Source organism: Barbus barbus, assembly GCF_936440315.1.
Source record: "Barbus barbus genome assembly, chromosome: 31".
Lineage (NCBI taxonomy): Eukaryota > Metazoa > Chordata > Actinopteri > Cypriniformes > Cyprinidae > Barbus > Barbus barbus.
This window is the reverse complement of record NC_136759.1, coordinates 25,718,490-25,731,294: the sequence shown is the minus strand read 5'-3', so window position 1 is coordinate 25,731,294 and position 12,805 is coordinate 25,718,490. Positions and strand designations below refer to the sequence as shown.

General features: G+C 36.2%; 1 protein-coding gene across 4 annotated transcripts in view; it reads right to left on the bottom strand.

The window, feature by feature from the left end:
• Positions 1-12,805, bottom strand: part of tfdp2 (transcription factor Dp-2) — a 48,702-nt gene that overhangs the window by 12,165 nt on the left and 23,732 nt on the right. For all 4 annotated transcript variants that reach the window (XM_079388223.1, XM_079388221.1, XM_079388222.1 and 1 more), the window contains 4 exons: positions 9,076-9,164; positions 5,846-5,976; positions 4,766-4,813; positions 4,538-4,570 (listed from right to left, as the gene is read on the bottom strand). In XM_079388223.1, the coding sequence (XP_079244349.1) occupies positions 4,538-4,570; positions 4,766-4,813; positions 5,846-5,976; positions 9,076-9,164 (301 nt within the window). The remainder of the gene's footprint in view (positions 1-4,537; positions 4,571-4,765; positions 4,814-5,845; positions 5,977-9,075; positions 9,165-12,805) is intronic.

The window sequence follows — 12,805 nt, the reverse complement described above, 5'->3', positions numbered from 1 at the left end:
ATCCCTCGTGCAACTGAATGCTACCCCAGAGAGTCGTGCAGTGTGAACTCGGCATAAAAGCACAAAATATAATAGAGTTTTTAAGTGTTTGCTAAAGTATGCGAACAGTGTGCATAACGTAAATTTCCCATGTACATGAATAGCCCGATTTTTCTAACCACACGTACACTTTATTTGATCAAAAATACAGAAAAAACAGTAATACTGTGAAGTATTATTGCAATTTCTAATACTGTTTTTTTTATATATATTTTAATATACTTTAAAATATCATTTATTTCTGTGATGCAGCACTGAATTTCATCAGCCACTACTTCAGTGTCACATGATGCTTCAGAAATCATTCTAATATGCTGATTTATTATCAGTGTTGAAACTCTTCGACTGTGCTGCTCAATATTTTTTGGAACTGGTGATAATTTTTCTTTGACGAATACAAGTTTAAAAGAACAGCATTTATTCAAAATAGAAATCTTTTCTAACAATATAAGTCTTTACTATCATTTTTATCCATTTAACAAATTAAGTATTAATGTATTATAAAATGTACTGATCCCAAACTTGTGTATACTGTAACAATATTTTGAATAAACACTGTTCCTTTTAACTTTTTAACTATTTATCTAAGAATCCTGAAAAAGTATCACAGGTCCCAAAAAATATATATAGCAACACAACTGTTTCCAACATTGATTATTAATCAGCATTTTAGAATGATTTCTGAAGGATCATGTGACGCTTATTTCTGAGAGACAGCGCTGTATTTTCAGCATCATTCAATGACATTTTAAAGAATATTAAAATAGAAAACATTTTAAATTGCAATAATATCTCACAGTTGTTTCTGTATTTTTGATCAAGTGTAGACAGCCTTGATGAGCATGAAAAACTTCTTTAAAAAAAAAAAATCTTACTGGTCACAAACTGTGTGTTTCACATTCAAAAAACAGACTATTTTGACTACTGAAGACGTTTCAGAGTTTATGTGAGGGGTTAGGAGATAGAACATAATTTAAATGCGCACAAAGTCATTCTCACTCATAACTTCTGGAGAGAAATACTGCAGATGCTGAACAAGGATGAAACTTCCTAATGTGCATGTGTCAGACTATCTGTGTGCATACGAAAGAGTTTGCATCAAAACCGAAGTATACTCTGGGCTTCACAGACAGCAGCGGCTTACATAATCAATCTGTGACCGCAAGTTAGGAAACATCAACATCCCCGTGCCGCACTTCCTGGAATTACTCTGTTGTTACACACGCGGCCCAATGTCATACGCATGTGTGTAAACGCTTGTGAGAGATAAAACAAAGACATGGCTCAGGGTTCGATTGGCACACAAACGCGACAGATCCGGAGGAGAATTCACTCATTCTCTTCCTCTCACACGCACACAGTATAAATAACGCAACTGCACTGTGGGGTGAATTATGTAACTGGTGCTCAATGAAGGAGAGAGGTGCGGGGAAACAGGAGGAACAGGGGGAGAGAGGGGAGGGTGCAGCCGCGACTGATTGGAGTTTCAGTCGTCAGGACAAATTAGTTCCAGACCCCCAGCTCAACAAAATTCACCCCTAATTGACTGAAAGTACTGCAGTGGTGTAAGAGGGACGCTCACACAGCTCTGTGACGGAGAAGAGCGCACGCATTCTTGCAGATCCTCGTATGTAACATACATGCACACACACACACCGATTTCTGCTTAGCAACAGTGCAGAGATGTGATCCCCCCTGTGAAGAGTGTTTCAGCATCACAGAAATGCAGTCTCGGGACAGAAAAGAGAGAGGGAGGGCTGAAAAAGAGGAAGGAGGAGAGAGGGGGAGGGAGATTCATCTGACCTTTCGCAGGAGAAGACACATCTGCCAGAATGCAGCAAAAACTAGAAGAGGCTCAGGAGAGTCACGACGTGTGTCTGTGCTTGATTGCAAAGTAAAGCTCTTTATAATTTGTGTGGGGCTAAACAGGAAATAACTATATTAAAGCAGAATACAAAATTGCATGCGTTTAGTAATTAAGGATGAAGCGTGTTTTCCACAGTATTAAGCACCACTGTAAAATGAATAACTGTTTTCAAACAGGTTTCCTGAACACTCCCCCTCGTCTGCTACTGGTCACATAAACAGATAGCCCCGCCCCAAACTCACGCCATTGGTCGAGGCAATATTTGGGGCTGGTCAGAATGTTCCGACCGCATCACAGAGCTCACACTGCTTTGGAAATGAAATCAAAATTATTTTGGGGTAGAAGATACAATTTTAAAAATGTGTCATTTTTGCTCATTTTTAGCAACCAAGTCAAAAATATGAGTAAAATAAGGGAAACAGAAAATAAAGGAGTTCAATCCGTAAAAAAGAAAAAAAAAGCATAAAAACATAGGACTGAAAATGTGATTTAGTTATTAACACTTACAACCCAATATATTAAGTGAGTGTGTTTGAGAAAGTATTAATAAATAAATAAATGAACTGCTATATACTAGTGCTGTCAACCGATTAATCGCGATTAATCACATACAAAATAAAAGTTTTGTTTGCATAATATATGTGTGTGTTCTGTGTATATTTATTATGTATATATAAATACACACACATACAGTGTATATTTGGAAAATATTTACTTGTATTTACATGTCTATATTTATATTCATATAATTTATATTATAAATATATATAATTAATATATAAACATAACCTATTTTTCTGAAATATATACATGCATGTGTGTGTATTTATATATACATATTAAATATACACAGTACACACACATATATTATGCAAACAAAACTTTTATTTTGTATGTGATTAATCGCGATTAATCGGTTGACAGCACTACTATATACATATGCACGCTGGCCTATTTACACCAATCCAAATGTTTTCTTTGATCAGATCGCGAAAAGACCAGGTGCAAAGGCCCTTTGAAGCAGATTTAAGATGTAATGGTCACTTCAGTAGGTTTTTTGAGATGCATCCCTGACACAACTGGACATGTGTAAAGTGTGTGAGAGTGTGTTATACCGGCTCCCAGATAGCACAGCGCTACCCCAACATGCGTCTCCACAGATATTGAAAATTAAAAATGAAATGAAGATCACTGTTCAGTGTCGCATCTTCAATCTGGGGAATCTTTGCACGTTCAATCCATAGATATCTTAAAGCGGTGAACGCTGTTGCAGTCTTTGATCTTGAAATCAGATGACAATAATAAAATGCAGGTGATTTGTTGCTTTCAGTGACATGAATTTCAAAAATTTGCATATAGTGCGGGAACTGAAAGTGTTTGTTTTTATTTTTTTCATACTATCTGGAAGTCAATGGCTACCGTCAACTGTTTGGTTGCCAACATTCTTCATATATCATCTTTTGTGTTCAACCGCTGAAATAAAGCCATACAGGTTTGGAACAACTCGAGGGTGAGTAAATGATGACAGGATTTTCAATTTTGGGGTGCACTCTCACATTAACAGGAATTAATCATAAACTTGATTTATACACGTAAAAGCCAATATTTAGATAAAAAAAAATATTGATGATTATGTATAGAAATATTAAAGGTGCAGTATATAATATTAAAAGCTAGTGGCTGAAACGGCTACAGCAGTTCGAATTCAAAATATCAGAGTTGTTTCTCCCGCTCACACGGGTTGCCAGATTGAGGACACGCAACAGGTACGAGCGCAATGGACTACAGCGACTTTAATATGTCTCTGGTCAAAGAGCTTTTTAGATGGATACTGGGGATTTTTAGGTCGGGTAGAATCAGTGATCTCTGAACCGGTTCATTTGCTGACTTCCATGGCTGCTTTTTTTTTCCACCAACTGGCAACCCAGGGCGTGCAAATCCTATTGGGTAAACTGGCAGTGGGCGGAGTCACACAGACCAAAACAGACATTTCATCACAGAACATACATTTCTAAGTAAAATAACTGGCTGTAGCTTGTTTGTTGGAGAATCATGTATGTGAACTTAGCTTGTTTCCGATAATATCATTAAACACATTATGGTATTTTTATGCACCAGAACAGTAAAAAAAAAAAAATGACATGCAGCACCTTTAAGGACTCCGTGTTTAACAAGCTGAACAGAGAAGCACTACAGTAACACATGGTGTGATGGAGAGGAACTAACACAGCACTGCACATGAACACTTGCAGACAGCACAGCGTTCTCTGTGAAATGTAGCACTGACGACTGACATTCGTCAGAGAACCACTGCTGCTCCATTTCATCCTCAGCTCTAGTGGCCGAGTCGAGTGCAGATGCAAACACGACATTAATCATGATCAATTAAAACAGAAAAGCAGCTGATGGAGTGTGTGTGTGTTTGTATGTTAACAGAGAAACTCATTAGGGACACAGGAGCTGTGAAACACAACTGGGTTTGCAGCGGTGATCCTCCACCGTCCTGCAGAACATCTGAGCCTCATAAATCCTAGTGAGACTACAGCACTCTGTCACACACACACACACACACACATCCATTTAAAGACGTGTGGCTATTGATCCCAGCGTCCCCCAACGCAACTCATTTACCTGGACGAGGAATCACTCGAACAGAGTCCATCCCTGCAAAACACACATTTTAATATTTCCACACATTCTGCTGAAATGTCACAACTCTTTTTTTTCCTAACCCTCTATAATAAGGTTTTTTTTTAAAATACAAAATCATTTTCAATTTTTAAAAACATTATAAACATGATTTTTTAAAAATGTAAAACGCAGCTTAAAATAGATTTCAGTCTGAAAAGAGATGCCCACCTGTCTGAGTAATAGGAATCAATGTAGTCATGTGTCCTTTTTTTGTTTCTACAAAGAAAAGGCCACAATTAGTCAACAAATACACAAGGTTTGAATTTTATTATGCATCAAATATATATGGCTTTTAGGTTAAACATCAACAAGTCAATGTTCTTCCAACACTCAAGCAGAAACATCTTTCATTTACAGTATAACGCGGGATGTCATAGAATTAAAATCTAAAGTAGGGCTGTACATCACGATTTGATAAATACAGACTATTGTCAGTGACTGTAAACCGTGGAAAGACTGCACTTTAAATATGAAGTGTGTTTGTTCTTTCTCTGTGTGAATGATCACTCCAGCACAAGTGACGCTCGTAGTATTTTCAGCATTATTAAAAGACTAAACCTTAATATCACAATTTTACTTCCAAGTTTTAATTTTAGCAGTAACCCTCTGTTGTGCTGCATTTTGTTTTCCAAAAAAGCAACGTTAAAAATGTATTTGATTATAATTTTAAATAGTACATTTTTGATATTTTATGCCAAATGAATTAAAATAGACAACACATAATAAATATCTAAATATTAAAAAATAACAATAAATTGCATTGATTAGACATGCTTTTTAGCATGAAAATGTAATTAAAACTATTAAAACAGCAAAAAAACTAAACAAATGGGGAACACAGATTTTGAGAAAAAAAAAATAAAACGCAAATTTTGGGAAAAAATTAAATGAGCCCTACAGCCCTAAAAATATCAATTTTAATTAAACAATTTAACAACAACAAAAAAATAATTCGTTTAATTATCTAAATTAATTATACATGCTTTCTTGCTAAAATTTACTTGAAATCCAAAAAAAAAATTCAAGTGGGAAAATAAAAAGAAATTTGGAAAAAAAATGTAATGGATTTTACAAGGCCCTGAAAATATATAATTTATTAAACTTTTAAGAAATTGATGTTAAATTGTAATGATTTCGTGACTTTTTTCATGCCTTCACATGAGGACAGCAGAGTGGCATCATGTAGGAGGTGCTTTCAAAGGTTGACATTAAAATCTCTGCGTGAGAAGCGGGTGTGTGTTCTCTCACCCCGGGGTCCACTCGTCTCCCTCGGGAGGGTGCGCTTGAGTAACCATGGCCACCGGTGTTGTTTGTGGCGTAAACGGGCTGCCGATGAGGATACCTCCAGAATGAGACACTCTCTGCGGTGTGCTTAAAATCTGCAGAGAGAACAAACAGTGCAAGGTTATGCAAATTAAACTGAAGATTGTCTGAAGACAAGTTCAGAACAGTAGAGAGCATCACTGTGCTTTATAGGTTTTGGCCAGCTGTTTTGGCAGTCACTGCTGGCAGATGCCGTAACTGCACCATTATGGGGAAAATAAACCTGTTTCTCCCCCCATAATTCAAAGATGGCAGCATTCAATGGATGAGATGAATGAGAACGCTAACAGGTCGCTGTGCTTCAGGCGGCCTCCATTCCAGCGCTGCTGACAGACACCTGTTCTGGAGCACATGTAAATGAGCTGTGCTGCTGTACCAGGGCCTTCCTGAGTGCATTTCTATCCAGCAGCCTCTCTGCTAACCTGAATCTATGTGCTGCAACCCCTGGGGAGAGCAAAAACGCCTCCTGCAGCCCATCCTCATCCATCAGCGCTGCCTCACAGATGATTTATCCTCCTGCTGCTCCTCAGGATGCATTGGGAATGGCACTCTCCATCATTTCTGCAGCGTGCAGCGCACAGCAGGCAATTTTTGTGGTTGAATGGAATGCATCGGATCATCTGCTATTTTTGTCTAAATGTGCAGCATACAGCATACTGCACTGAATACTCTATCCCACAATGCAGTGAATAGTGAATAAGCAGCACAGCCACAATTTGTAACATTTATTATTAATTCGTCTTATTATTAGGAAAGAAAAGTAAAAAATTTAATTTAATTAAATAAAGCATGCAGTATAATGTGTTCATGTCATTGTTATTTTAGTATTATTTATATATTATTGCATAATGAAATTTTCAGTTTTCGGTTTTATTTTAGTTTAGGTTGTTGTAACTTTAAGTGCATTTGTCATTTAGATTATTATTTTATTAAATATTTCTATATAGCTTTATGTACAAACTGACAAAACACATTTCCACTGTGATGAATGAATGAACAATTACAAGTAGAGCAAGTACAGTACAATTATTTGATATATCAACTTTATTTAAATTAATCAAATTCATTGTTATTGTTATTATCATTATTATTATTTAGATTAATGTTTTTTTAATTCAAATCATTTTTTAATTCAAATATTGCTTCTATTGTCCTCATTTGTAAGTCGCTTTGGATAAAAGCATCTGCTAAATGACTAAATGTAAATGAAAATTTTGAATATTTATGCATTAATTGCATTTAAATAGTTTCATTTATAATATGCTAACTGACAAATTAAAGCATGCAACATGATACTGACATATCGGTGTTATTTTAGCATATATAGTATTAGTCTCATAATTTTGTAGTTTCATATAGTAGTAGTTTTATTTGTTATATATACACTATATTTATATATTATTATAGTATTTATTTTCTTTTTAATTTTAATATTAGTTTATACTTTTTTTTACATATATTTTAATATTAGCTTAATTTCATTTCATTTTTTTATTTAATGAAATGTTTTAATTTATTTTAGTTTAGTTTTAGTCATTTTACTACTTTAACTTGGTCAATATGCATTGAGGCAACATTTCTAATTCTCGTCACTGGATCATGTAGCATACTACTCTTTTAAGCGTGCATCACTGCACGGTTTGACCTACTACAGTAGGCAGTATACAGTAAGCAATCGTAGGCTTCACGTCTCGGTCTCTCGCATGTTATTGGATATGCAGGTGACACTGAGAGAGGAGGATGTGATCGTGGGAAAGGAATCTGCATGTGTGCATCTAAACGAGAGTCTCTCATGCCATCCGCTCGTTAATAAGCTCATTAGCGAAGATGCGTCTGTTCTCCACTCCTTTCACTGTGCTTCTGCTCCACCATCAACAGCCGTCCATCGCTCGACTCGCTGTTTAGTCAAGTGTGTCTGCACTGAACAGAAATAAACAGGTTTCCCAAACACAGTCCTCCAGCCATTTCAGAGACAAACAGACCCCGGTCTAAACGCACAGCATCGTGGGAGAGAGCAGCGGACACCTCGTGACAGATTAACAGTGTGCACATTCTTGTAGTTTTCTGAATAGGATGAAATAGTTTAGCACTGAAAAAAAAACACACATTTCACCTTTAAAAGGTATGCATTTACAAGGAAGATACTTCCTAGGTCTCCTCAAACTTCCCCCTCTTACAGCAATGTCTCACTCCTTCATCTTTTCTACATTCCTCTCTTTTGTTCAGCTCGGTGCAGCTATACTGACCCATAAACCCCCTGCTCTCTCCACCCCCCTCTCGATATCTGTTGTCCATGTACAGCAGACAAGCTCATGCAGTAAAGCCAGTCTATGACTGTCGGGATTTCACTGCCCACTACTGGATACAGCATGAACTACAGCACAACTGTCCCATCTACAAACATAACATGTGCTCTTACTTTCCCTTAATATCTTCCTGAATGATGGCTGAAAACTCGCTTGACTCACTTGTTGTTTTCCTCAACTGTAAGTCGCTTTGGATAAAAGCATCTGCCGAATGAATAAAGGCAAAATGCAAATAACTCACACAAGGAGCTAGAATTTGTGAACAAGACGGGCAAAGTTAACATTTTAATGGTAACCCTTAAGAAAAAGATCTCATTAGTTGACTTTAATGCATTGACTAACATTAACTTACAATGACCAATATATTTGTTACAGTATTAATAAATACTCATTGTTAGTTCACAACAGTTCAGGTCCATTAAATACATTAACAGATACAACTTTTAATTTGAATAATGTATTAGCAAATCTTGAAATTAGTAAAGTATTTTCTAGTTAACTAATGTTAAGAAATGGAAAATTATAAAGTGTTATCTTTATTTCTTTGTGCATGATGTTGTTGTCATTTTGTGTTGCGAGTATAGATTATATGATTTGCAAACATTGTGTTGGTTTTTGTGGCCATTACGCTTCCTAAAAACCATGCCATTAGTCCAGTTTCACATCTGCTCCTTGGGTTGTGAGTACAGCTTTATGACAACAATATTTTCATACGGTTTCTGATTCAAAACTAAATAGCAATAGACAAAGTAAGTAAATGAGGATCCCAGCAGCCTCAGTTGAATCTGTGTGATTGGGACACTATGAAGGGCATGTTTAAGTGCACTGGTGTGTTTGTGGGACACTCACCATCTGGGCTCCTACATTGGAGTTGACCGTTCCTAGTGTGATCTTGGTGGCTGGGCTGTAGCTGGATGGCGTTACCAGGGAAATGTTGCCTGCAAACACAAACACAGTCAAGCTGATGTTCACAAATAACACATTTCACAGACCAGCAGAGGTTTGAATGGATTACAGAACTGACAGAATGGAAATGGTGACTGCTCACAAATTAGTTCTCTCAAGCAGATTAAGTTAGTTTTACAGCCTGTTTGCAAAGCATAAATGCCACTCACATTACTTGGATGTAATGATGTAATGTTGTGCTTTTTCAATGGATGACTGAAAAGAAAAACTAAATCTGCCGATTCAGCAGCATCAGTCCTGAAAAATGACTGCCTTCTGGGGAATCATGCTGGTCAATCATTTAAAAGGCTAAAAACTGAATGAATCACATTTTGTTGAAATTGCGTAAAGTTGCATGTTCTGCTTCTCAAACTCTCAGGACAACTCTATGGGGCAAGTTGTCACAAGTGAAATCTATCATCAATCAGTCCATTACAGGCTTTGCAGTAAAAAGTCAAACAATTATGAAATGCAAAACTGCTGAACTGAAGCACTGTTCAGTGTATCAAACTGAACTGAACTGGTCTGAACTCACACAAAAAAATGCTTTTTAAACTGAACAGATTTGCTGTCAACTCATTTTGTACTTTAAGTCCATTTCCTCTGCAGTACATGTGGGAGTGAATGATTTCCCACTGTTTTCAGTCAGATGGGTGGCCTTAAAAACATATCTGGACACTTAATAAAATTTAAACACACTTTTAAAAAATAATATTGATTTAGTTAATAAAGCTATCAAACTAAGTGGCATTTCATTTGAAAATAAATAGCATAAGGACACATTTCAAGCAAAACATTTCACAAAATGCTTTGTCAAACTGTAGTGGAACATGTTCATAGGTAACCCTGTAAAGCCTGACATATGTAATACAACATTTTTAATAGAAGAGCTTACTGAACCTAAGTTTTCAAGTGTGTTTTTGTTGTATCATTTGAAACATCAGGCTTTTATAGCTCATATATCATAATATAAGAGAATATGGAGATCAAACTCAGATTCATTCAGAGGCCCAGACTGAACAAATATAGCAAATTTGGTGCAGCTGCTACTATTTATATGGCTAAAAAGTAAGATGAAATTCTGATACCTTGTAATGAAAATAAATGAGATCTTTTATAACAGTATAACAGACCACTTACATAAAAATATATCTCCCAGTAATATCTTAGTCTTAGTAAAATGTCTTCGTAAGACAATATTTTAGTGCTCAGTTTTATGATTGAAGCTCTGTAGTTTTTACCGTGGGGAGCAAAATAATGCAATGCAATACGATGATGATTGAAGGATGTTCTTCAAAAGTCTGGTGATCATATTTGATACTTCTAAAAAAACATGTCTGGATAATCAACTAAACCCTTCAGTACAGTAAATGTTCATCTTGAAATATTACTAACAATATCAGTTTATTCTTACATATACTTGATAAAACTCAGTAAAGATTTCACAGCGAAAAGACATGTGAAGCACGACCTGATTTTCACTCTTGTACTAAAAGGCCTTTTACTTGCTTAAATGGGAAAACTATCAGACGACTGAAAGTATGTATCCGATCGAGTTCAACAGGTTTCTCAACGAAGTTTTGATTATGTTGATAATTTACAGTCCTTAGAAATGTGCATATCTAATATGATACAGCAGGTTTTCTGGTTTAAAGTGATTCTCTACACTGGCGATTCCTCTAGGACTCCTGTGTGAACACATCCACTAAAATCACTGCAGCGTCCGCTGGTTAAATATCACTGCAAAGTCTCTAAAAAGTGAGAAAAGCTCTAGTATAATTTATTTGCAGGCGTCACTTAATTTTATCAAGAAATGTTTGAGTGTATCTGTAGTGTCAGTACTGTGTATCAGTGATTATCAGCCATGAATGTCTCCTTTAGACCCCAAGTAAGTGACTGTTGTGTGTGTGTGTGGGATATGTGAGAGAAGCTTACAGTATGGTGATGGAGGCCAAGACGCTAGAAACGCTTTCTTTGAAATCTGTGGTGTTTTCTGAATGGGAATGCAAATCATGTAAAGGTCGTGGTATATCAGATGCAAAACCATGCAAATGGGCTTCGCAATCACGCACAAACACGCAATGGAGTGAACACACCCATTACTGTCTGAAAGAGACGACGCATGCCAACAACTCCCACTCTACACATGCCTGCGTCCCACACACACGCCAAACACACCGTCCTGAACACGGTCAGATCACAGTGCGTCTTTGTCTGTCTACAGCTGCAGTCGAGATGTCGTACTGTGTTTACAATGTTCTATTGACTTTATACACCAACTACCAATACGCTCTTCATAAAGTACAACAGCAGATGTGCTCATGATTCATTGAAATAAATGAAATGAGATTATGATTGCCTCTCTAAAAGAGCGCGCTACTGAAAGTGACCAATCATAGCACAGCATACTACACATTATTAGCTACTTCAAGCTAGATGCTATTAGACACTTGAGGGAAAGCCTTATTGTTCTGCCCTCACGTTAATGACCAAGTCATCAGAAAAGCACTGTCGTTGTGGTTTCTGATTAAAGATTAGGAGAGAACTCTTTTTAAATGATGTGCACAGATAAATCATGTACAATAAGCACAGCAATATTCCATAAAAACAATAAGAATCGTCCAGTTTGATTTGACTTACAGAGATTGGCGATAATCGGTTCAACCGATATTTTCCCTAATATTTAAGCATTTTTCCATAAAAGGATATCGGTTTTGTAGTATTGGACACACCAATTTTCCCACCTTTGGGCGTTTTGAGAACTCCAAGACTGCCATTACAGCTGTTCACAGGTAAAGAAACTTCAATTAGTAAACTTTATTTAAAATAACAGCCATTAATGCACAAATGAGATTAAATACATTAAGGCCCGGTTTCACAGACAGGGCTTAGCCTAAACCAGGATTAGGCCATAGTTCAATTAGGACATTTAAATAATTTTTATGAATGCGCATTGGGAAAAAAGCATTACTGGTGTGCATCTTGAGACAAAACAAAGACACTGTTATATTTTAAGATCAGTCAGTGCAAGTTTCGTTCAATTGAAACTAAAATGAGATTTACATTTTAGTCTAGGACTAGGCTTAAGCCTTGTCTGTGAAACCAGGGGTAAATGTTGAATTAAATAAAACGGCCTTGAAAGAGTGCATGTTGGAAACAAAACAGCTTAATTTGTCTATGCTTATAAATATATTCTTGGTTGATGCTCAGAGATGTCCCAGCATGGCCACCCTATGTAGCTTTTAAGAAGATCCACTCATTTAAAACTAAAGTATTTTAACATGAGCTATTTAACTTCCATTATCATTTCATAGATAATCAAAAATGATCTCGCAGATAAACAGTTTGTTCAGTTCAATGCTAACAACTGTGACTAAAACAAAAGCAAAACAATAAATAAATATTGGTTCCGCATATAGGTTATAAAGATATCGGTGTAAATAATCGATATCGGTTATTAAAAAATAAATCATTCAATCTCTATTTATAAGCTGTACATGAGCCATTTAATTCTGTTCCTCAAACATATTGTATTTATATAACTTATTTTATGGGTATCGCCTAACTAAATGAGGACATAAACACATGAACAACATCTCCAGAACTGCTGTGAGAGTCAATTAATGAGCATTTT